The following is a 25,639-nucleotide window of genomic DNA, read 5'->3' as shown; positions in this document are numbered from 1 at the left end:
ATATTAAGACATCTTTCAATAAGCACCACTTTGTGAAAGTCAAGAACACACACTGAGATAAACAACACAGCTGTAAACACTATGTTTTTAAGCTTTCAAGACTGCTACTTACAGAAACTGCACGTGAGGCAATTTGAAGATCTTTGGTGGAATCACACTAATCCTATTTCTGTTCAGCTTTACCACCACCAGTGAGCTAGACAAGTTATCAAGACAGCCTGCTTCTAGAGTAGTTATTCTGTTGTTACTCAGATTCCTAGGAAAGGAAAAGAGACCTTTCAGAACACAGAGAATTTTACGAACAAAACTGCACAAGCACTTCAGAGTGACCACTTATTACTAGAACTCAAGTTGCTTGTGAAATCCTATCAAAAATCTGCATTCTGGTATTCCAAACTAAATAATTTTCCCAAAGGAATCAGTGCTAGGAGCTGATTTTTACTGCTTGCCCATGCTTCGGTTAAACACTGTCAAGACAACGTCAACAGTGTTTTACTCAAAATGGGCAGAAATCATCCCACGTCCCTGCTGGCTAAAGTACCTGCGCATTGACAACAGCTGTTATTGTATTCCATACTATTCGAGGAAACGCGATACAGACTGGTATGAAAAATGTTTTATTTCAAGCACTTTTATAGCTACGTTGAGCCCTGCTACCAGTTCAAAGGCATGCAAGGCTGCTTACTTTAAGACAGTAACTTAAAGTAGATCTTCAACATTATTGCACTAGAGCCAGGAACGCCCAACAGAACAGATCACTCATACTTACAGATACTTCAGTTGCATCCGTGGAAAAGATGAAGCTTTAATTTCTGATATAAGATTAGAACTAAGATCTAGATTTTCCAATGAAAGGTAAACTTGGAGTTGCTCAGCATTTATTTCTGGAATGGTATTGTGTACCCTGAAAAATACCAGCAACAAATATGATTATCAAAACATCCCATCCTTCAAGTTGTACAGCTGAAACAGCTATAGGATTCTGTATACCAGTATTATTAGCAAGCCTCTTAAATAGCACATGTACCACACACTTCAGAGTGTTAATTCCTAACGCAATACTGAAAATCCAAGAGCTATTTACCACCTTGACATATGAATAGATTCAAATTCTGGAGCCTGCAGTTGTGCTGTTCCTTGTGGGAACTGTCATTCCGAGACTGAATCCCCCCCTTCAAAGCTGCCCGCCTTGGTTGACTGCATTTTATTGGTAATTTAGGGTGACTTGATTGTCTAACTGATTTGTATTTCTTTAAAGAGTGCTTACATACTCCCTAAAGCACTTTAGTGAGTAGTATTTCAAGACAAAAGAAGTTATGTTTTCCTACAACTTGATAGCAGAACTCTAACACAATTCTCCCATTTGTTAAACGAGAAAAAGGCAGACAAGCTATTACTTACAATGAGAGAAGAGTTATATTAGAAGTCATTTCTCCAAAATACGGAATTTCACTTAGCTCATTGTAATTCATTTTCCTTAAAAAAAGAACAAACAGCCACCAAACAAAAAAGATTATTGGCACTTCAAAGAGAAGAAAAACCCTTCTGTACACAGCAGAAATAACACAGAATGCATTTAACAATCTTGTTATGTTAATAATACATAGTAGTTGACAAAAAAAGATTCCCTAAAAGCTTAAATACTAGTAATTTGAACAATTTAATAGTGAAGCATGCGAGTGTTTACCTTTTTCATTGGTACTGTTACTTCTCTTTAACTCAGAATCAGCTATAGTCAAAACAAACATGTTTCATTTCTTTTAAAAAATATTTGTCTTCTAATCTTTTAGGAAAACATTTTCTGTTCACAAAACATTAATTTTATACATAAAGTGTGCTGCTAGCACAGAGCATCCATTTTTAATTAACTGGCACCGAATATTTCTACAAGTCAGACCAGATATCTAGACAGACAATGAAATGTACTAATTAGAATTAGGTAGGAAATCTTTAGAGTTTATCCTCATAAAAAACAACTTACACTTCTTGTAGTGTATGAACAGACAAATCAATGCTCCAGTTGGATGACAATAAATGATTATGACTTAAATCCCTAGAGAACAGAGAGAAAAGTTATTCTAACTCCTGTCTATCGCAAAAATAATTTCTTATGAAGTGCCTGTTATTGAACAGTTTTCTGTAGCAGCAATCCCCATTTTCTCAGCAGCTGACTAGTCAGGGCAGGCTGATTGTAAAGGAACAACATCCACACAATTACCAAACAGGCTGGAGGGGAGAGAAACACGAGGCTGGGAAGCTTATAGAAGGCACGCTTTAGTGCCACTTGGTTTTGCTTATAGGAAACAAAACGCAGGAGCTGGATTGCTTCAATGGGCAATGGAGTCCTGAGATCTGGTTTTAATGCCCACACTGGATGTTGGTGTTATTCCCATTGCTTTAACCTTAAAGCAGCATTTTTCCTTTGCCCTGGACTTGGAGCATGAGACGTTACAAGAAGAGTGACACACGCCCACTTCTGAGATCTAACTCCTTGGGCACGGGCTGCCTCTATTTTGTGAGATGACTCAAAGCATGACCAAAAAACCAGTCAGGTTTGTGATGGAAACCTGGTTCCAGCTGCACCAGTGAGGAGAGACAGACGTCACTCCAAACGGTGAAACCCGCTCATCTTTTTGAGATCTTTCTAGCACAAGTCCAGAGCGGAGACAAACCCCCAAAGCTCATGCCAACAGCCCGCACCGTTGTGTGCTGACAGGCCTGGCGCTGCCTCCGAGCTCGTGACACACAACTGATACCCCCACCACAGCCAGAAAACCGTCAGTGGGTGCATATAACACTGAACACTGCCTAGAAAACCAAATATGTCTCTGCTAGCTAGCTGTGCCAGCCCATCAGCAAGGCATCGTGCTTCTCACTCCATTTCCAATCCTGACATCGAATACAGAGCCATAATAAGCTATTTTCAGCAATCGCTGTTGACCTGCTGGTGAGCCCCTCTGATGAGGTCCTGTATCACTGATTTTCTTTCATAATTACAGAAGTAACACAGTATGTGCTTATTATGGCTAGTTTTAATATCAGGCAGGCTGCAGCTACACTGACACAGGAGACAAAATTATCCTTTAAGAACAAAAACTACCATGTATCTGTTAAAAGGAATATCAAAATGTAATTGATCACAGTTAAAAATATTTCCATTGACAACCAGGCTCAGGCACTCACAGCACCCACACGTAGATCTGCTCTTGAAATAGCTTTGGGCCTGTGGTCGACATCAACTACACCAAGGGTCGAACCTGCACAGGAATGAAGCTGCCCCAAACCCATGACGAGGGGAAGAAATTGCACTGGCGCCACTGCTGAAGGAGAAGGTTGAATTTGTTCTGCAACCCCGAGTACCAGCAAGTGTCCCTTGGTGGGCGTTAATGCTGTCACAAGAACCCTCCATGCAGGGAGGGTGTGCCGTTAACCAGGAGACAACCAGAGCAGGACCTGTTTTTATTCAACCCAGTGCTCGTGGCACCGCTGACACACTTTTGATCTGAAAGACCAGAATCTATTGGGAGGGAGCAAGGACTTGATAGACTGTCGTTAACTTCCACTCAGGCTCTGCAACAAAGATACACTTCTGGCAGTGAATTATTAAAATCCTGGGTGTCATGGCAAGTCAGATGGTTGCTAATATATTCTTTTAATTACATCAAGATGTAAATTATACAGATACAGCAGCAAACAGGTTTGCAAATAATTATTCATTCTTACAATTAAAAGAAGAAGAATCAAGGGAACTTGGAGAACCACGCACATGCAGCCACTGAATGCTACTCTGCAGGCCTGCTCCTCAATAAATATAATAATTAAGCCAAACCTAAATGCTAATAACACATAAAAACAACCGAGTATGAAGTGCTGCTAGAGCAGCCTTCCCACATCAGGTCAGGCTGAGCACTCAGGACAACTGCTCGGGCTGTCTGGGTCCATCCTGCCCACCGCGGGACCCTGGGCACGGCGGAGGAGCCATCAGTCACGCTCAGTGGAGGGGCAGCGAGTGGCAGCACTGATCCCAGAGGAAGAGTCTTTCCTGGGTCTTTCAAACAGGCAGGTACCCAGCCAGAGCTGAGGAGACTGACAGCGGTAGCAGTGGGTTTAACCAGACTGGGGAGTACTAAGCTGCGCTATTTCCAAAGGACCCGAGCACAATCGGTGGAGGAAGGACGAGACAATGGACACCACACTCCTGAAGGTGTCCAGATACTACACTGATGAGCAAAACCACACCATGGGTGCTGAGCCAGACCAACCTGTGTGTCAGGCACGGTTAGCGGGCACTGACAAAGATCTCGCAAGTCAGATTAATATGCAAAGAAAACAGAAACTTCATTTTTTTCCTAAGGCTTTCGGAAAGAATATTATACAATAGAGTATTTCAGTTGGAAGGGACCTACAATGATCATCTAGTCCAACTGCGCGACCACTTCAGGGCTGACCAAAAGTTAAAGCAAGTTATTAAGGGTATTGTCCAAATGCCTCTTCAACACCGACAGGCTTGGGGCCTGGGTGATAAGGATCTGCTAACATTCAGGTTTTCCTCTCCCCAGAAGCCTACTGCCTTTCTACTAAGTTAGAAATTAAGATTTTAATTTAGAAAGCCCAGGAAAGTATTTTTCTATTTACTTAGTTTTGGACTACAACAAAGTTTTCATTAACAGCAAGTCCTCTTTCAAGAAGTTGGATATAGTTCATGCTTAAAACAGTTCTACCATTATTTATATCTAGTTACTGTTACTGATGCTTTTCTTTTTGAAGTGGACTGACTGATCACTAAAGTGAAATACATTGTCTGATTTCCTGTGTTTATAGATCATTCAATCACACAGCTAAGATTTCTGCTATCGTGCAGAACCAGGTATAACTCCCTTGCTCTGAAAAAGCCAAAACTGAAGAACCCATCATTTTAGAAGCACTTGCATTTTTATTCAGGCCCATGTTATGCAAGATACAGAGCTAACGTGCAAAATTTGTACTTTAGAGATTCAGCTGGTATTGTATATAAAATTATCTAAGTTTTCATTTTGAGCTGAAGTGGTATTCATCTCAAGTAAATAAAACGGAACGCACACAACAAATTGATTACTGTACACTTAGTCCTGGAGAATGATCCTAATACAACCCAACTGAGCACACCCGCTTCCTCCCCGTGGTACAGGTGGTGATGCAGCAACACAACAGCCATTTGAGCTGGAAAACACATACGCTCACCCCAAAAACCTGTTGTGAACAGAACTAGCTGAACTAATTAACTGATACCTAAACTGCTTTTATTCATCATCTCCCTAGTTACCAGCATATATAAACACACTTTCAGGCACTAGTATGACTGGAAGGCAGCGACCACCAGCATCGTGCTTCCCTTTCCCCCTACAAGCAGGGCTTGTGTTCCTTGCTCTAAAGAATGTAACGTAAAGATGCAGACACATCAAAAAATATTCACTAACTCTTTGACTTCCCTACCCTTTTTATCACCTGCCAGGTTATTCACAAAACATATGTAATTTAGCAGGAAACATGAAGTTACAGTTGCCTGAATACTTCCGTCATGAAAAAGAGTTATGAAGGCACTCTCCTGGCTTTATTAAAAACAAAAAACCCCAAACAAAATCAAAACCCCCACACACTCGAAGCACCACCTGCAAGTAGTTTGAAAGAGTTAGGAAAAACAAGAATTTTTAGTCCTAAGTTAGGTAAAATGATATCACAGAACAGAGGGAAAAGCCATCATGAACTTTTTCATGCGAGAAAAATTAAGCTTTGATTAATTTTAAGCAGCTTGTATGCATTATAGCTTGTTTAGGTTCAGAACTGCTATAGTAGTCCTAGTAAAGGAAAAATATCAACCCCCCCCCCCACAGTTTGTGTGCCAAAATCCTGAAAGCCACAACAGAGAACATACACTTAATTATTGTTTGCAGCACGTCAAATTGCATAACACAGCACAGTGCCAGCACCGCTTCTTCCCACTGCATTTTGTGCCAAGCAGTTTTAAACACACCCTCTATCAGCTTGGAGAAAGATACAAGTATTTGTTGAAGCTTGAAAACTTGCTCTGCAGACAGCATGGATATCGTTTTGTTTATTAGCCCCCTGATGAACTGCCAACTCACTTTTCCAGGCACTGACACCCTCCCTCACAAGTGTTAACCTTAAGGCATTCTCATACCTTTCTAGGCTCAAAAGATTTCACAGACAAGTTAGTTGTATTTCTATGCTGAAATACACATTTTTCTCTTAAACATTTCCAATTGCTTACCATGCAGGGAAGGAAGAGAACTATAGAACCGCGAAGGGGCAAGAAGGTGACAAGGCTTCCTTAGAGATGCCCAGTTTTTAATGCAAATCAGACTCAAGTCCCGCTACAGGAACTCCTGGAGTTAACTGAACAGTGGTTTCCATGTTTATACTATCTCACCAACAGGCTTTTTTTCTTGGTCTGGAATACTGTTATTTCTATCAATAGGGAAACACGATGACTCCAAAAGGGTCATCTGAGAACTCGTGCACGAAAGTGTTTTTTCATATCTCTCACACTTTAGCACCTCTTCCACCCCGAAGAGGGTGGAATGCAACAGTGACTGTGACAGTAAGGGCCAAGGAAGGATAAAGGCATACATCACTTGACCACATGCGAACACTACTTAACGTGTTGTCTAATTACACTCTTGGGAGCAGAGACTAAGGGTGGCTCTTAACTGTTTTGTGGGTTTTTTTGAAAAACAGTGGCAGCAAATGTGGAGTCCACAATGGTTTTCTTCAGGGAAAAGGAGGGAGTCTCTGAGCTGCAAAGCAGCAAAGGGACACAGAGGAAATCAGGAGCAGTAGGAGCTGCCACAGCACACAGCTGAAGCTGGGGGCTGGAAGGAGTATTTCCAAGCACAGCCATAACAGACTGTGTCCCACGGCCTGACCTGAAACAGCATTAAGTCCTGCCTTGACTGGCATTCCCAGAAGTCTTACTAACCACAAGCTGCCTCCGCTTCACCCTTCTCTCAGACATTATCCTCACACAGCAGGACAAGGGAAGCACGAAACCTGTGCCGCGGCGACCCCCGGCACGGACCCTTCCTTGGGGCTGCTGAGGCAGGGGCCAGGCCCTCTTCGCCCCACGGCCCGGCCTCGGCCGCGGCTCCTGCCAGCCCCCGCGCCCTCCCTGCCGCCGCCCTGGGCCTGCCCGCGGCGCCGCCGGGCTCTGCGCGCCGGGCCCGTGAGAACCGCCCGCGGGCACCCAGCACCACCGCGACCCGCCCGCGACGGCCTCCGCCGCCGGGCCCCGCTGGGCCCGGGCCCAGCCCCGCACACACCCCCCGCCGCCGCCCGTTAGGCTGCGGCCTGCGCGCAGCCCACCGCCCGTTAGGCCCCACCGCGCTCACTCACAGGCCGGTGATGCCGGGGGGCAGCGGCGGGATCCTCCGCGGGCCCGGCCCGCCGGGCAGGCGGTGCCGGCTGCAGTCCAGCAGGCCGCGGCGGCAGGAGCAGGGCGCGGCGCAGGGCTCGGCGGCGGCCGCCCGCGCCCACAGGGCCGCGGCCGCCGCCAGCAGCACCAGCAGGGTCCGCGGCAGCGCCCCGCGGGCGGCCCGCACGCCCGGCCCCGCTCCCCGCATCCCCCGGCCCAGCGCGGCCCGGCCCCGCGCCGCCCGCCCGGCCCGGCCGCCGCGCCCCGCCCCGCCGCGCCACCTCAGCGCGCAGGCGGCGGGGCGGGTCCGCCCGGGGGCGGGGCAGGAGAGGGCGGGGCGAGCAGGAGCCCCACCCCCGCCTCAGGCCGGCGCCGCGCCGTGCCGGTACCGGCCCTTCCCGCCGCCCACCGCGGGGCTGCTCGGGGCAGGGCCGTCAGTCGGGCGAGCATCGGGTCGGGACAGGGCCTTCACTGGGGGTGTGGGGCCCAAGGAGGGCGCTGCGAAGGCTTGTCAGGCCCTGCGAGCCAGGTGTTGTCACCTGGGTGTTTGTGCCTCTCCACAGAGTCACGGGATGGCTTGGGTTGGGAGGGACCTTAAAGCCCACCCAGTGCCACCCCCTGCCCTGGGCAGGGACGCCTCCCACCCGACCAGGTTGACCCCGTCCAGCCTGGCCTTGAACCCCTCCAGGGATGGGGCAGCCACAGCTTCTCTGGGCAACCTGGGCCAGGGGCTCACCCCCCTCACAGCAAACAATTTCTTCACAGTATCTCATCTCAATCTCCCCTCTTTCAGTGTAAAACCCTTCCCCCTCGTCCCATGGCTCCCCTCCCTGATCCAGAGTCCCTCCCCAGCTTTCCTGGAGCCCCTTTAGGGACTGGAAGGGGCTGGAAGGTCTCCCCGGAGCCTTCTCTTCTCCAGGCTGAACCCCCCCAGCTCTCTCAGCCTGTCCCCACAGCAGAGGGGCTCCAGCCCTCCCAAGCATCTCCGGGGCCTCCTCTGGCCCCACTCCAACAGCTCTGGGTCCTTCTAATGCTGGGAGCCCCAGAGCCGGTCGCAGCACTGCAGGGGGGTCTCCCCAGAGCGGAGCAGCACCGGCACTGCTGCAAGAGGGGAGGTGTTTCCCCACAGGAGTCCTGCTGGTGGCTTCTGTGGCCGTGCTCGGGCCACCCCCACACCCCACAGCCGCAGGCGGCGGATCAATACCGAGCCCCCAAGGGTGGCCAAGGGCTCTGGGGAGCAGCACCGCAGGCACCCTGGAGGAGCACCCCAGACTGGGTGGGCCAGGAGGCCCAAGGGGTCTCTGTGTCAGGAGCCTTGGGCACCGTGGATGCTGTTCACGCACTGCCACCTCCTGGTGCCGGCCCTGACCAGGACGAGACGTGTGTGGGTCAGGCCTGCTCTCCTGGGGCCTGGCTGCCCACCGCAGCCAGCCTTGGCTGGGCCCGGCGTGGCCACCGTCGCAGCCCCGCACGCTTGGCTGTGCGCAGCCCCGGGGCTGGTGGCTGGTAGCAAACCCAGCTCGCCCAGCCAGCGTGGGGCTGCCCGAGGCTCCGTCCCAAGAGAAAACATCCCCCCTGCCCTTGAGTCAGGATCTGCGGCTCAGCAGTGCCCGCCAGCAGGGCAAGCTGGGGCTGGTGCTCGCAGCGCCTGCGGTCCCGGGCCTGCCCCAGCCTCCCCAGGCGCCCGCAGCGTGGCTGGGCCGCAGCCAGGTCCTTCTGCAGGCACGTCTGGCTGCGCGGGGAAGGCGTGCTCGCCCCGGCCCGGGGAGCTGTGCGCATCCCTGCTTCTCAGAGCAGCCCAGGGCACGGCTTCTGCTGCGGAAACTGGAGTCAGATGCCAGTGGCTGCTGGAAGGAGATTCCCACGGACGAGCGAGGCCAGGCCGCCCTGCCTGTTGCTGCTGGCGGGCACGTCAGCATCTGTGCAAACAGGCCCGAGCTCTGCGCAGGGACAGGGGCACCAGCGCAGTGGTGCTGCCAGCTGGGGAAACGGCTGTCTGTGCCATGGTGGCCGCTGGCAGTGCTGTCCCGGGCTGCCCAGGGCCGCAGGCTGGGGGGAGCTCAATTAGGAGCATCTGCTCAGACAAAATCCAGGGCCCAGCACAGGTCTCTCCCACAATGGTTCCCACTGCAATTTGCATTTATAAGAGTATTGTCATGGCAGCAGAAATTTGCATATTAATAGAAGCCAGTCCTAATTGTTGAGCTGTTCCTGATGCCTCAGAGCAGAAAGGAGCCTGCTGTGTTTCACCAAGCTGCAACTGCTGCTGCCGGGGGCCCTGCCTTCCCAGCCAAGTTCCTCACCGCTCACCCTGCTACTCGCTGTGCCAGCCCCAGGCCAGCGCGGCTCCCGTGAGATCTGCGCAGTCGCCCACGGTGTCAACTGAGGAGCGAAGGCCCGGGCTCCCACCCTGCCTGCTGGGAGCCACATGCACGGCAGATGCTGTACGCCGTGCACCTCCTGTGTGCCCAGGATTGCCCGTGCCTCCCTCCGGGTCCCTGATGACCGTGCTGAGGCCACTGCAAGCCCTTGTGAGGTGGGCAGAAGTGGCACAGAAGTCGTTCCCGCTGGAGGAACGTCCAGCCCGGCCAGTAGTGCCGGTGCGGTTTAGCGTGGGGGAGGCACTCGATCCGTGTCCTGTCCCAGCTGGGACAAGTGGTGTGGCCGGGGGCTCACCAGAGAAGGACTTGCATGGCTCACGAGGGGTCTCCCTCCTCCTCGGCACAGCTCGCTGTTGGGCCCCCACCGCAGGGGCAGGGAGCCCTGCCGGAGCCCAGCCCCGCTCAGCCGCCCCGGGGCCGCTCTCCTCCTCCCCGAGGCCGGGCTCTGCCGCAGCGCCGGCGCGCCGCCCGCCGGGCCCCCCGGGAGCGGCTGCGGGGCTCCAGCCGGCGGGGTCCCTCCTGCCGGCGCTCAGCCCGCGCCGGGGCCGCGCCTCCGCCACTGGATGGCACACGAGCCCCGGCGGAGGAGCGCGGCTGGGCCCGGGGTCTGTGCAACCCCCGGCTTGCCCGGGCTGCGGGTACCGGGGCTGTCGGAGGTGCCGGGGGGTGCCGGGATCCCGGCCCCGCAGCCCCGCTCCCTCCTGGCGGCGCCTGGGGGCAGCGGGACGCGGCCCCGCGAGCCCGCACGGCTCTTCCCGAGCAGCGCTCCTTCCAGATAAGGGCGAGCTCACCGCCCCGCTCCTGCAGGCTGGGAAATCGGGGAGATCTTTAAACCTGCCGGCCTTGACAAGCACGGGCTGGACCGAGCTGTTTATTTAGCGCCAGCTGTCTTGCCAATGACCCCGGTGGCAGGAGGAGGGTGTCAGCCTGGCCGGTAACTCACAATGAAAACCTTTCTCTCCTCTGACTCCCTGACCAGCCCCTTTTCCCACATCTGCCCTGTCGCCCTCTCAGCCCTTTTCTCCTGGCTCTGTTGGCTCCTCGCCAGAACAGAGGTACCTCTGCATCCCTCCTCTCACTGGGATGGCCCCGGCTGCATGAGGGCTGTGCAGGGTGCTGTGGGATGCCCGATGCTGCGCTGCTGGGATGGGGCAGCACCAGACTGCCCAGGCTGCGGCTCCCCTGTGCATTCAGGCTGCCCCAGCTTTGCCCCAGTGCTGCCACGTCATCAGCTGTGCTGTGGGTCCAGGGGGCCTGGGTGCCCCAGCCGTGCCCAGGGAGGTGAGCAGGCGGCCAGAGGAAGGGGCAGGCTGTCGCTCTGTCGCCCTTGGCCTCATTGTTCTCCCACAGCCGCTGTGTCAACAAGAGCTGGGAGAGGAAACGGGGGCTAAGGAGATGCCAAGACCCCCGCTGCTAAAGGGAAGATAAGGAGGGAGGGGGCATTTACTGGCTTTCCAGGGGTGGGGGATGTAGCAGGGTCCCCTGCGGCGCAGGAGAGGGAGGACCTTGTGTCCCCATACAGCCTGCCATGCTGCTACACAGATGGCGGGCAGCGACTGGGGATACACAGGATGCTCAGGCAGTGGTTTATTTAGGCCAGACTTTGCAAAAGATGCAAAAGATGCAAGTGATTTGCCTGAGAGGCCTTGGAGAGGCCGTACACTGTGGGGGAGGATGCCCTCATCGGCAGACCCTCCCTCCTGGTGGCACACGGCTGCTCAAGAAGTGAGGCTGGTCCAGCTGGGGGCTTGCTGCAGTGGCCCCCTGTCCTCCAGCCAGGGCGGCTGCACTCTCCCAGCCCCGAGAGGCAGGATGCAAGTGGGCTATCCTGCCTGTATGCCCTGTGGCCCCCATGTCCGGGGCACTACGCTTGGCTGGAAGGAAGGGGGGAGCGCTGGGGGGCTGGCAGCACCGCTGCCTTGCCCGAGCACCACCGGGATGCAGCAGTCTGCTACGCACCCACTCGGGGAGCTGGGTGCCGACCTTCCCACAGCCACCCTGCCTGCAAACGGCCCTTCAAAGGGGTGGTAGAGTCTGGAGAATAGTTCATGAGCCTGGTCAGGGCTCGCAGGTCCTGCTCTGAGCACACACAGAGACACCCCACTGGCCCCAGATTTGTTTGGTGGCTACAGGAGCACAACCCTCAGCTGCTGCCATGCGGCGGCCGAGGAGTTGCCGTGCCTGTGTGAGCGCTCGTGCGTGTGTGCTGCCCCAAATGCAGATCCTGCACGTCCTCTGAAACACCCGTTGTTTGCCCGGGAGCTGGAGCCAAGCCCCAGCGCTGCCGGCCATCGGCGGTCCCGTGGCATGCGTGCCTGAGCAGGGCACCGGCGCCTGGTCCAGTGCTGCCACAGCGCAGCCAGGAGACGCAGAGCCGCAGTTTTGCAGTTGTGTTTGCTCGTGGTGACATTCACGGCATCGTCACAGAGTAACAGCAAAAGCCCCAAACACTCCCCCAGCCTTTGGGCTGCCCCCACCCTGAATCCACACCCTCCCGGTCACCAAGTGCTTCCCAGGAACAGTAAGGAGATCTTCAGGCCTGTTTTTCCTGGGAAATCACTGCAACACAATAGCATCTTCATCTGGAGCCCGGCTTGGCTCTGCAGACATGTGGACAACACCTACAGCCCTTCCTCTCCCTCCCCTCCCGGTGGTTTGTTTGTTTCCTTCAACATTTATGGGTCAGCTGGAGTCAAGAGAGCTAATGAGCGGGAGCATGGCCCCGGGCGCTTCCCAGGCCCTCACCCATGGATTGCTGCACAGGGATGGGGATGGGGACAGGGACAGGGACGGGCACAGGGGAGGGGACAGGGACAGGCTGGCCTTGGGGAAGGCTCCTGCAGCTGAGTCGGGCAATCCTGCATTTCAGTGTGTGGGCCCAGCTCAGAGACTATGGAACGAGAATCAACAGTCTCCCTGAAGTGGGTCTATGAGCAATAAATTAGGAACAGTTGAATGTCTATCCCAGCATGGAGACCGAATACTGTGATAAACTGAACAATAAAATAGAGCTGTTATTTTATAGCCTTTACAGTATATTTAAACCAAATGGAAATTAATCTTTTAAAAAACCTGACTTTATTCAGATTTATGTTTTCATCATCAGACCAGATCAAAGGACTTGCTGGTGAAGTTTATTTTAGGAACGTTTTTGGGACATACACTTGTGATGTTGCTCTATTTGGGGCACTCGGGCTGCGACAGACCAGTCACAGCTCTTCCTTGTTGCCACCCAGCATCACTTCCAGCAACAGGATAGGAATCGCCCCACAGATCTGCTCTCTGGTGTGGAAAAGCGCCGGATCCAGGCAAGGAGACCGTGACCTCCCCAGCATCTCCAGCAGATGACTGTGCCCCGCTCAGCCCGGCCTGGTCCAGGGGGAGGTGACACGCTGAAGGCTCTGCAAAGCCACCTCCTGGTCCCTTGCTGCTGCAGGTCCTGCTCAGAGGACGCAGGGCTGTTCAGGAACCACAGCCATGCGGCCATGCGAGCACCGGGCCTTCGCCGGCCGCCCCGCACAGCAGCCGTGTCCTGCCCAGCACCTCTGGGCACCGCTGCCGCGGGAGCTCCCGGAGCTGGCGCGGGATCCAAAGAGCATGTGGACGTCAGAGCCAGGGCAAAGTCTGGCAGGACGCAGGAGGTGTGAGAGGCAAAGCACCATCACATGCGCCTGATACACGTGACGGCTGGTGGAGGACCAGCGCCCGCACTGCCTGCTCACTGCTTTGCTCCTGACCAGCTGCATCCTGACAACTCGTGCAGGCGGAGGAGAGCAGGGCCGGGACAGGGATGTCCCCCACCATGCAGTCTCCTGGAGCTGGCAGTAGGAGCAGGGAGAAGCGTCCCTTCCCTTGGCTGCCAGGTACCTGGGACATACCTCGCTGAGGCCGCGCTGTCGGCGCCTCTCAGCTGTGCTGCACCGTGTGTCCCGACACCATCCCAGTCCCCGGGCGCTGCCCTGGGATGACCGTGCCAGCCCGGGCTGGCGGTGGCCTTCAGCCGGCAGGGCGCAGGGATGAGCGGGTGCGTGTGAGGGTGCCTGCGCACCCCGGGCAGGGCATCGCCTTTCATGAGGCTTTGTCCACGCCATCACTAATAATATCAAGGTGTTCTGCCAAGTTCCTTCCAGCAAACCTATGACTTCATTCAAAGTGACAGGGGACCTGATTTATTATACTAACGAGCCAGCGATAAATAAACATGACCTGAGAGAATCCCAATCCCACAATTCCATTCTTGTTCAGCTCCTTGGGGGAGATGAAAGGTTTCCTGCAATTTCCCAGTGCTACCCAGAATCTCCCCTACTTGATCTGCCAAAGCTTTCTCCTGCTGTCGAGCCTGGCATTTGATTGAATTGACAGAAGCGGCTTATTAATTGTACTAATGAGGGGCTCGGCAATATGGAGCAGTGGAGAGAGTCCAGTGTGGCTAATAAAACGCTCAAAGCTGAGCAGAGCATAAGGTCACCGTGTTGCCAGGCTACTGGCTAAGCTGCCTGCAAAACGAATATGTGAACCAGTAGGTGACTCTGGGAAAAATATTGCTCCATAACTCACATAATTAATAGGACAGTGATGCTTTATTTTCCTAGGAAGAATATACAGTGGGGAGGATGTGAGCGCACAGGCGTCGCAGCCGTCCCCACTGCCGGCAGCGGGCAGGGCCGAGCGGCTGGGGTGGCTGGGCTGCGGGGTCCCGCGGTTCCCCGATGTGGGTCCGGGCCAGGGTCACCGGTGGCTGCGGGAGCTGCGCCGCGGTTGGGGCGCTGGGGCAGAGCGCAGCCCCCTGCATCGGGAGCGGCCGGGGCTGTTTCTCGCCTGGCCCTTTCCCGGCAGCACCGTCCCAGCAGCAGCAGCAGCACACGGGCTCGTGCAGGAGCCAGACGTGCAGGAGCCCAGAGCCAGCGCCCGCAGAAGGCGCGAGGAAGGTGCCACGCCGTGAGGCATTCGGTGTGGCCTGACAATTTCGGATATCTGATAACAATGAGGGAACTGTCCCACGTTTGACCTGTACTAGTTTCCTGAATACCACTGCAGGGAGAGATAAACAAGGCTGATTAGAGCTAACAGAAACTGTAAATTTGGCAAGGGGATGTTCTCGGGATCTCTGATCTCTTGAGATGGCAATTCCCGCTGGGAGTTTACCACACAGCCCCCCAAAGGGCTTATAGCAATAAACAGGAATATTTTTGCTCCAGTAGGAAGGAAAAAGGAAAAAAAAGGACAAATACTGATCTTTATCTCTTTCTTTGCAAACAATTTTGGAGCCCCCATTCAAGTTCTCCAAATTGCACCTCACCAGGGGAGCTCATTCTCATACCAAGACCGTTATCTGCATGAAGCCCTGGAGCACGAGCCTCTGGTTTGCAGTGATGGCTCTGCCTAAAGCAAACACGGAAACAAGGTCATTAATTCCCGTCTCTCTCAGGCTGATCTGGGACTGGGAGCCGTGGCGCTGGGGGCTCCCTCTGCCTGGTCCCCGGGCTGTGCGCGAGCTGCCGGCCCTGCCTGGGGGTGCCGGTGGGGTCCCTGCACAGGGACTCATCGCCAGGGGTCCTCACCGTCCCCCCAGAAGAGCTGCGGGCCGCTGCGCCGTGCGCTGGGGTACTGATGTCTTTCCCGCTTCATCGGCAGGAGCAGCCTCGCAACCCGCAGAGACACGACCGTCGGGTGGCTTTGGTTTGCCTTTCTGAGAGACGCAGTGACACCGCGGCGGTGGCCAGCACGCAGCAGCTGCCGAGCCACAGGAATAACACTCAGACAGCTCTGTGGGAAGGTCTCCTTACAAAATCCACCACGTTAATGTCAGGGAAATGAAGCAATGTGACAGAAATGGCTCTGCCTGCGGATGGGATCATGCAGGCTTTATCCGCCTAAATGGGGAGGCCAATGGGGCACCAGGGGATCGCCGAAGAGCCTTGGCTCCGACTGCCGTCAGCATCCCGGGCTGTGTGGGGCTGGATCCTGGCCCCATTCCTGGCTTTGGACTGGCTCCTGGGGAGGCGCTGGGATGTGCCGGCTGCTGCTCCTCGCAGTGGCTGGGCTGTGGGGCTGGCAGGCAGGAGGGTGCCCTGGCCCCACGTCCCCGGGAGCCAGTGGCACGTGCCCTGGCAGCGGGGCACAGGCATCGCCTGCAAGGTGGTGTGTCGGGAACTGGGGCGGAAGGGCAGGCGGGCGGCAGGGAGGAAGGCAGCCGGTCTCCACGCCATGCCTCACCCCCGGGGCTGCTGAACAATGGCAGGGAAGGCAGCGGGGAGCTGGGAAGTGCGGGAGGAATGATAGGACACGCTCCAGTCACCTGCGTCCCGCTCCTGCCAGAGCCCAGCAGACTCCCTCCTACTGGCACTCGCCTCCCGACCGCGGTTATGTCTGCCTGCCCCACGGCTCCCTGCCCCACAGCTCCTGCCCTCCAAGTCAGCCGCCTGGTCCTTCCCTCCCAAAGCTTTTCTTTCCCTCTCTGGAGGGAAATGGTTCTGAGGCTCAGGTTTCCAAGGTGGAAAAGCAACTTCTTCCCCCCGTTTTGCTTCATTTCCCAATCCCTGCTGACTCTGCTCACACAGGCTGGGAGGCCGGGGCAGATCGTGGGCACCACAGTGGCTCCCGGCCGGCTCCCAGGGCCACCCCGGTGAGCGCGAGTCCCCTGTGAGCTCTGCCCGTGCCCCTGTGGCTGCGGGAGCCGGGTGTATGTCTGGGGGGGCTGCCTGCACCCCACGCTGGGCAAGTGCAAACTGCCGGAGACCAGAGCTGCGGCTCAGAGCAGCCCCCCGTGCCAGAGGGTGGCCGGGCAGCGGCGTCCGAGTGCGGGGCCGGGGTGTGCATTTGTGGGCTCCAGCACCAGCTGAGCCCACCCGGCCAGGACAGGGACCTCAGGCTCGGCATGGCCTCAGCCCTGGCTTGTGTGGGGCCCCGGGGCTTTTCAGACAGAAAGGGGTGTTACGAATCCCGTGCTCACCCCAGCGCTCTGAGCCTGGGGTCACAAGCCTTTGGCACCTCATGGAGTCCTGCATAGCATTAGGGGTCTGCAGAGGTGCAGACTCTGCTCCAGAGAGGCTGGTCCCTGAACACCGTGCGTGGGAGTTTCAGCTGTATTCCCTCTGCAGCTGAGGTGAAATTCATGGTTTCCTGGCGTGGGGGCTCCTCCCGCACGGCCGCATCCGGCTGCGCTGCTGCCTGGGGTCTCCGGGCAGGGCGGACCACACCACAGCATCCTGCCCTCGCCCCGCTCCCCTGGCGCTGAGGATGCCAAGGGGCTCCCACCAAGTTCCCTCTACCCGGCTCCTCTTGCCAGCTTGAAATTCACTTGGGAAAAAACCACTTGGACTAACAAATAACAAACCTGGCGCCTGGCCAGTGATTCAAAGGCGCCAAAACCGAAGCCGAAATTTGCAGCTGGCCACACTCCCTGCCTGGTCTGGGAGCAGCGCTGGTGTCTCAACACCTGCCAGGGCCAGGAGCAACCGCGGTGCTGGCAGCAGAGTGTGCCGGACCGGCCGCGGGGCACCGCGCATGCCCTGGCATTGCTCTCAGGGCTGGGAGTGCTGGTGTACCCGTGCCCTGGGCTTTATTCTCACAGAAAGGGACACGCTGGCTGCAGGGAGCAGCTGCTGGGACAAGGAAAATGCCCTGGAAAATGTTTGCAAACAACTGTGCTGCGAAGGCAGGCGCAGTGCGTGCTGCGCCCTCCATGCAGCTGGGTTCAACAGGGTGGCATGGCACCCCTCTCCCGCATCCCGCAGGACTCCCGGCCGTCCCAGCTGACTCCCTCCCCGTCCCGGGAGGCTGGCATCGCCACCTGAACACTGGCCCAACCGAGTGTGGTGCTGCGCAGGCAGGGAGGGAGGTGTGAGGCCGGCTGGGCAGGGAGGTCGGTGTGGAGCTGGGGAGCGCGCAGCCGGGCGAGAAAGCACAACAGAGCCTGGCAGAGGGTCGGGGCTCCCGCCAGGCAACACAAACTTTCCTAATCCTAAATGACAGCGAGGTGCAGGGGGGTGGAGGGGCCGAGCGGGCGGGTGACGGAGGGGCAGGGCACTGGGCTGCGGCCCCCCGGCCTCCCCACGCCCGGGAAGGGGTGTCATGTGGAAGGGTAATTGGATCCCGGGATTTGCCGAATGATACTGTGGATTATTTCACAGTCATCGTGTCGCAGGGTAATCTTGTTATGGCATTACACAGCCACGTGCACGCGCAGCCCCGGCGCGCCCATGGCTGGTGACACATGAGGACCTGCCTGGGACGTCCCTTTGCTGAACCTTGGTCAGAGACCAGGCGGCAGAGGACGGGTGGGTCACCCAAGGGTGGCCGGTGCCATCTGGGGCCTGGGGGCTATCCAGGCACCCAAGAGGCTGGGATGTGGTTCCTGGGCTTCGCGGCAGGGCGCAGAGCCCCAGGGGCTGTGGGGGGCCTTGGCAGGCAGCGGCGTGGCCATTCCTGCCCCTCATGGCAGTGGGGCTGGGGTCTCGCCCCAGGGATGATCTCCCGGGCAGAGGGGAGCAGCAGCTGCGCAGCCTGATGCAGCGTCACCCGTCCGGCACGCGGGGAGCTGCCTGACCACCGCGTGCCCCCGGGGCCGGGCTCCCGTGAGAGCTGGTTTCGGCAGAGCCCAGGCCCGCAGACACAAAGTGCCCCTCGCGGCAGCGCTGACCCCAGGTGTCCCGGGGGAGCTCAGTCAGGGCGTCCCGCGGAGGCAGAGGGGGCCGGCGGCTGAGATGCTGCGGGGGACGGGAGCGGGGTCTGTGGCTCCCGTTGGCCCTGTGACAAATGCCCTGCGAGCCCAAACCATGCGCACTCCCCTTCGCCCCCTCCGCTCCCTGCAACACAGTGCCCGCTTTTCCGAGGCGTACCAGAGCCCAATCCTGTCTCTGAGGCAGTGAAAACACGGCTCACTCCCCCGAGGTGTGTAAGAATAGCAGACGAGCGAGGGCAGACAAACAGCCGCGACCGCAGCTTCCTGCCCGAGGAGAGGGCGGTGATGGAGACCGCCCCTGTGCTGGGGCGCCCGGAGCCGCACGGGGGGCTCGGCAGCGATGCCGGGAGGTGGGGTGGTTGCCCAGTCGGCGTGGAGACCCTGGCCCGCGGGGTCCGCTGCCCAGAGCCCGGGGGCTGCTGGAGGGCAGCGGGAAACCCCAGCGTCCTCCTCCTCCTCCCTCGTCCCTCTGCTTTGGGATGGGGAAGTGGAACCTTCCCCCCACCCTGCAAGAGCTGCTGCGGCCGAGCCGCGGCACTGGGCACAAAGTCTGTGTTTTACCGGGGATTAATGATCTTTGGTGCTTGTGCCCCAATGAACTTCCACCCAGAAAATAAGTATTTGTACCCAGCAGCAACAGGTTTAATCAAAAACAAGCTTTTATAGCATTTTTTGGTTTGTTTGCACCCAGCTGAAACATTGAAATCTGAAACACTGCAGATGCAGCCAACTCTCCCACAGCAGCTTTCCAGGTTAACTTTGGACTGGGATGATAACAAATTATCTGCTAAACACACATGGGGAGGGAGTTTAACGCCAGCGTGTTTGACTTGTCTTTAGCTGCTCCTACTTTAATTTTCACTGACTTTTTGTATCACTCGATACATTTTGTTCTTTTAAGCCTGTAAAGCAGGGAAAGGGTAGCAGCGCCTTTATCCTAAGACGGAGCATGACCTCCTGCTTAGAAACAAGGGCTGGCTTTATTTATCCTGAAGTTGGTCTGGGGAATAACAGAAATGTTTGTTGTCCCACAAAAGACCAACTTATCAGCTATTATTAGAGCAGAGATGATAATTCAGAACGAGCAGCTTATTAGGCACGTTTAACCCCGCTCTCTGTTTATGGAAGATCTGGGGTTTGTTTAGATGGTACTTGTGGTTGTTGCAAGGATTTTCTTTGGAGGCTCTTTGGCGACGGAGGGTGCCCGCGCCCCGCGCCGGCGTTGCTGCCGGGGGCTGTTGTGCCGCCGTGGCGGGTAGGTAGGTCAAAAGACATTTCACAGGGCACCTGCCCGGGTGAGGAAGCAGTTCTGGCTTGCACATAAGACTCATTAAATTGCTTTATGCAACTTCTCCTGCCTGTACAGCTCAGCCACCAGAGTCTGTGTAAACCAAACACAAAAAGCACATGAAGAAAGCAGAACCGAATTTGCCAGCCCCAGCTAGTTTTGATGGACACTTTGCGGTATTTACACAGACTTTATTCCTGGTAACGTGGACTTGGAAGGGGGACTCGGGGGCTGTGAGTGTGTTTTCTTCCCCACAAGTCTCCCTGCTGCTCACCGCTCCCGACAGCGCTGTGTCCCGCAGCCCGGCTGCGCAGCCCCGTGAGGCAGCAGGAACGTCAGGGCGTTTTGTGGGGGCTGGGGGCGAGGAGGAGGCAGAGGAACAGGAACAGCAAAGCGGGCAGGGCAGGGCAGGGCAGGCAGGGCATCCTGGTGGGGTGGGGTGGGAGAAGGTGTGGATGCCGCCGCAGGGCCCTGATGAAGCAGCAGCCGCTTCCCAGGAAAGAGCCTCTGGCATCCCACATCCAGCCCCGACCCTCGCGCTGACAGGGCATGAAACTGTGGCCTCCGCGGCAGCAAAAGGCAAAGTCCCGAGAGCCTGTACTGGGGCCAGGACTGCCTCCAGCTTTCAGTGTACTTTGGTGGTGCCGGACTTAGGCCCGTGTTTGTGCAGGGAAGGGACTTGACCCACTTCAGAAGGAGCCGGCTCCAAGCGAGAATTTGGGACGGGCTCCAGCCAGCTCCAGGGCCCCGCCGCCCCCTCTCCCTGCTCCGCTGGCCACGGGCGCTGCTCCCTGCTCCCTCCTTCCCGGGGCCGGGAACGGCGCTGAGCCGGGCCCTGGGAGGGAGCAGAGCCCAGGGGTCCCCCTCTCTGCCCACAACCGGGGGCTGCTCCTTGTCAACAGCAAGCCTGCGTTGGGGTGTGCAGCGGCTGCGAGCTCCTCTCCGGGGATCTTTCCTCCAAACAGGCACGGTGGAACAAAGCCGGGGGATGGAGGCTTTCCTGACATTGTCAGTGCTGGCTCGTTGGGAACGGAACAAGTCGGGGTTTGGAACAAGCAGCACAAATGTGTATTTACACGTGCACACAATAGGTCGTGTGCTCACCAGCGCTGAAGGGGGGCAAACTGCGGCCGTCCTGCTGCTGGGGAGGGAAGACTGAGACAGCAGCGCCCACAAACTCGCCCATGAAGAAACTGCCAGCATGCAGAGCTCCGCATTCGCTTTCCTTCCACCTGTGCTTGCCCCCACGCAGCCTGCGGGGGCTGTGGGCGAGTGGCAGGGTGTTCAGAAAACTCACCTGCGTTGGAGCAGCCCCACTGCTCCTCTGCGCTGTGTCCTGCCATCCACCGAGCCCGGCAATCTTGGGGACACAGGGCACAGCAGCACCCAGCGCCAGTGTGCCCATGGCACCTCTCGGTGCAGCGGTGCCTGGGACGTGGCCAGGGGAGCTAGTCCTGCCGAGCAGGGCAGGCGGCCACTCCAGCTGGGGCAGTGCTGGCTCCGCCTGCTGCGGGTGCCACCTTCCTCTCCCTTTTTGCCACCCAAAGGGCTCTGGGAGGTTATTTCGGGGGAACTTTCAGATATTGAGCCAGCCCTCTTCTCCAGCCCCTGCCAGCCCGGAGAGGGAGAGCGGAGCTGGATGGTTCCATGCTGCTGCCATCCCTGTGTGGGGGGACACCTGGGCAGGGCACCAGGGGATGGACACACGGACCAATGTCCCCACTGCCTCCCTGCAGCCCGTGTGGCAGGTGTGCCAGCCTCACGAGCTGGGTCACGTGCACTCCCGCTTAGGCACCCAGTCTGAACCATCAGGAGCTCACACGAGGGCTCTGCATCCCCCTTACTGGTGCAGGAGAGAGTGAGCACATCCCTGACCTCCTCCCTGCAGCTCCTGCCTCTCCTCCCTGACAGTGGCCCAGACACGGAGCAGCCCAGGCTGGGCAGTGCCTCGGCACGGGGCTCTGCACCGGCACCAGCCTGGCTGAGGGAGAGGGCTGGGTGCCTTTGGGGAGGATGGATGGGTGCTCAGTCCCCGGGGGGCTGCACACATGGAGCCCCGGGGCAGCACGCATGGCCAGCCCCGCAGGTGGCTTCCTTCCCGAGTGCCTGCCCGTTTGGTTGTCCTGGTTCAGCTGCGCTGAACCGGGCACTCAGAGCTTCCCAGGTGGAGTGGCAGGAGCAGGCTCCTTGCCTTCCACAACCTGCGCGCTCAAGCCAGGAAATCCCGGCCCTCTGGTACTTGCCAGGCTCCAGGTTTAAAAATACTTAAGGAAAATAATCCTCCAGTCTCATCGAGGCCAAAGCAATCCTGGGCAGGTTTCAGAACAAATACTGGGGGTTGTGTTTTGTCTGTTCTCGGCAGGCGCTTGGCTCGGCGCTCGCTGCCTCCCCAGGGACTGGCGCAGCCGTGACGTCTCGGCGGCAGTGCTCGGCCACGGCGCGGCTTGGGAGGGGACCGCTCCAGGCAAGACATCAGCTGCGCGCTGCGGGCGGGAGCGCTCAGCCCCGCTTATCAGTCAGGAGTGGCTTGAAGGCAGCTGAGGCCGGCCAGGGGATTTGGGAGCGCCCTGTTTCACGCCCAGGTCTGTGGCGCTCGCCCCGGCCAGCGCTCGCCCTCTGCCTCAGCCTCCTCCTCTGTAAGCAGCGCCCAGCAGAGCCCTGCAGCCCGCTGGCCCTGCCCCACGGCTCCCCACACACTCACATGCCAAAGCACCGAGTCCACCGGGCCCCCCGATGACCCCCCAGCCGGGGAGGGCCAAGGGCTGGGGGTCACGGAGGCAGCAGGAATGGCTGCCCCAGTGCCGGGAGAACCCCGTGCAACTGGGCGGTGGGCACAGAGCACCCAAGAGGCATCTCCATGGGTGTCAGAGCCGGCCGGGCAAGCCCCATGCCTGGAGGAAGGCAGGCCGCCCGCAATCCTCTTGGCTCCCGGGCTGCCTGCAGTCCTCTCCCTTCCGTTTCAGACCTCTGAGAGTGACCCAGGCTCCCCAAGATGACGCAGAACCAACAATCTCAAGTACTACAGAGAGGAGCCGGGCTTTGAGCAACATCCCAAGGAAACAGCTGCTACAGGCGCTGCAAAGCAGAACCAGAGCTGGAGAGCAGCCTGGAGCTCCAGCTTATCCCCGTGGTGATGCTACCCTGAGATCATCGAATGTGCCATCCTCCCAGAAGCAGCCCAGTCGCCAAAGCCACCGGCAGTGGAAACCAATCCTAAAGATGCGCTGGGTGGGGAGGGAGAGGTGCCACAGCCTGTTTGAAGATCAAGAGATGTGGCCATGAATGCTGCCAGCCTCCGACGGCTGGGGATCGCGCAAAGCAGGCTCTGAACCAAGGGGGGAACAAGCTCTCTGGGCAGGGATACAAGGGAGAGTGAAATGCAGGTGAGGCAATGTTATCGACATATGAAGTTATTTCATGCAGGATATAGTTAAATTTTTGGCAAAGCCCGCACCTTTTCCTCCCCTCCTGTTCCTCAAGAACAGGAATAGAGTCATTAAAACAGCATGTTCTGGGACAGCGGTGATCCCGTGGGAGAGCTGGACACCGTGAGGAGTACGCCCGCTGCCATGGCCTGACCTGGGGTCCCTGCCCCTTTCCCCAGGGGTCCCCAGGTCTGCCAGAAAGCCTTTTGAGGAAGATGATCCCAGCATCTGCCGTATGTAGCAGAACAGGATCTTGTGGCTGGTTGGACTGGTTTGGGTGTCCCCGAGGGCGCTGACCCCACCGGGAAGGGGACAGCAGTGCCCATGGGCTGCAGCTGGGGGTTCATCCACCGGCATCACCCTGGACGGGGCCTCTCGGTCACCCACAGCACATGGCGATGCCCCATCCCAGCAGCCTGCACACTGGCAAAGGCGCAGCCACTCCCAGGGGTGAGACTGGGCTCCGGGCAGAGGACGGAGCCCCTTCTGACGGGAGAAACCTCGGCCCCGGCCCCTGCGTGCGCCACGGCGCTGCCAGCCCCTGCTATGGACCCTGCAGGATGGGCTGCTGACTGGAGCGAGGACCAGCTCTGCCAAGATACGCTTGTCAGGCGGCCAGCACTCGGGAAATGAGGAAGGAGAACGTGGAAGGAACGAGTTGCTGTGCTGGGAACATATGGGATGGCAATCTGCAGGGAAGGACGGCAGCCCCCACACTCCCTGAAGAGCGAGCAGAGACCCTCCCGAGTCCCCGCGGAGCAGCAAATTAGCATTGGAAAGTACATCCAACAGCATCACTTTCCTCTGGCTGCAGGGATGGCAAGGGAGGAGGAAGAGAGACACTGTTTCCTGTGCCAGATAAGCTCCTTGGCAAAAGGCGATGCGCTGATGTAGGCGGCAGCACGAGGGGCCCACGAAAAGCAGCCAGAGAGTGCTCACCCCCGAGGATGAGGAAAGGGCACAGCACAAGGGTCAAGGGAGGAGCACAGCGTACGTGTGACATCTCTCAACATTTGCTGTGTGGTCTCCCTGCAGTCAAGGACCCCTTATTTCTAAGCAAGCTGGCCAAGGAGAGCATCCTCCAGCTGGCAGTGAAGATCAGGTGTGTCACCTGCCGGGATGCGGCACGGCGCAGCCTCCTCTTTCCCAGGCAGGAGGCAGAAAAGCCGGGCCAAAGTGAAGGCAGCAGGCAAAGCCCTCCACAGAGCACAGTTACCACATTCCCATCTAGCGACAGTGGGGCGAGCTCACCTGCTGCCACGCACCTCTGACCCCCACTGCCCCCCGCCGTCCTCCCCGGCTCCCGCTTCCCCCGGCGCTCGCGGGGAGGTGGCATCACCCTTCGGCCAGGGCCCCGCCAGAGACTACCTGAGACCGTCCTCTTTCTGCTGGCCCCACACCATCTCATGCCCCAAATCACTGTTTGTCTCACCACTCACTGGTCACACCGTGCCCCTACAACTGATTTTGAGAAGGAATTAGCTCCGCTACCGTTGGGTGACATGTATTGGGTGCAATTAGTGTGAGAAAAACCTCACCTCTTTATGCCGGCAGAGGCAGGTCTGTCTGAGGCGGTCACTAGTGTCTGGACCCCGGGGACCCGGGACCACTTTGCGGAGGCATGGCCCTGGGAAGGGATGGTCTGTGTCCCGGGGACGCATGTGTGAGCCTGGCGGCAGGAGGACAGAGCAGTGAGAGGAGTCCAAAGGGGTGAGAAGCGTTGACGACCACAACTGCAGAGGTTTTCTATGGCATGTTAGTGGCCATTTTGAACATTTTGTCAGCAGACACTCTTCCTAAGACGGATAATTTTCTAAACAATGACGGAGGCCGTTACAGCAACACAGCCCTGAACAATGTCGGCCCTTTATCATCCGACAGAGGCAGAACCGGCGCGTTCCCTGAGGACAGCGCTCCGATGCCTTCTCCTCCCCATCCATTGTCACAGGGTTGCTATGATCAGTAAACTCAAAGCCTGGAAGCTCAGTTCAAGCGAAATGTGAATCCGAAAGTGCAGAAAACCTTTTTCCAAAGCTTAGTCAGGAAACTAGGATAGATATCTCAAAAGAACAGACTTTCCCAAGAGATTTACAATAATTCCTGGATTTGCACTCACGTTGTTACCTCTCTTATCAAGCAGGACATGCGTACTCATGACAGATGAGAGGGTTAGACTTTTACACCTGCTAGGGACATTAATTCCAAGAGAAACCAGAGCTAATGGTTATATTTTAAGATTACTACAGGTCCTTAGTGTTTACAACAGGACACAGAAAACCTGAACTTGAATTGCTCCACCATGGCCTCTCTCGTGGAAGTGAAATGGTTTGGCTGTACCCGACTTTGAACTTCATTAGTGTCCACAATTAATGCAGCCAGTAGCAGGACTGCAAGGCTGCTTAGAATTGCTTTTCAAGGACAGCTTTGTTGCCCAATATCCTGAAACAATATCCT

At 57.0% G+C, this 25,639-nt stretch overlaps 1 protein-coding gene across 2 annotated transcripts in view; it reads right to left on the bottom strand.

Moving 5' to 3' along the window:
* The window catches only part of LRIG2 (leucine rich repeats and immunoglobulin like domains 2), a 28,991-nt gene extending 21,459 nt beyond the window's left edge, over positions 1-7,532 (bottom strand). Inside the window, exons 1-5 of one of the 2 annotated variants that reach the window (XM_054181194.1) lie at positions 7,390-7,532; positions 1,982-2,053; positions 1,402-1,476; positions 770-904; positions 113-256 (exon numbers count right to left, since the gene is read on the bottom strand). In XM_054181194.1, coding sequence (XP_054037169.1) covers positions 113-256; positions 770-904; positions 1,402-1,472 — 350 coding nt within the window. In that variant the 5' untranslated portion in view covers positions 1,473-1,476; positions 1,982-2,053; positions 7,390-7,532. The remainder of the gene's footprint in view (positions 1-112; positions 257-769; positions 905-1,401; positions 1,477-1,981; positions 2,054-7,389) is intronic. The other variant, XM_054181195.1, reaches the window with a different exon arrangement.
* Between the last annotated feature and the right edge of the window lie 18,107 nt (positions 7,533-25,639).

This window comes from Rissa tridactyla, chromosome 21 (genome assembly GCF_028500815.1).
Source record: "Rissa tridactyla isolate bRisTri1 chromosome 21, bRisTri1.patW.cur.20221130, whole genome shotgun sequence".
Classification (NCBI taxonomy): Eukaryota; Metazoa; Chordata; class Aves; order Charadriiformes; family Laridae; genus Rissa; species Rissa tridactyla.
Note: the sequence above shows the minus strand (reverse complement) of the source record. Positions and strands in the feature narration are given on the sequence as shown.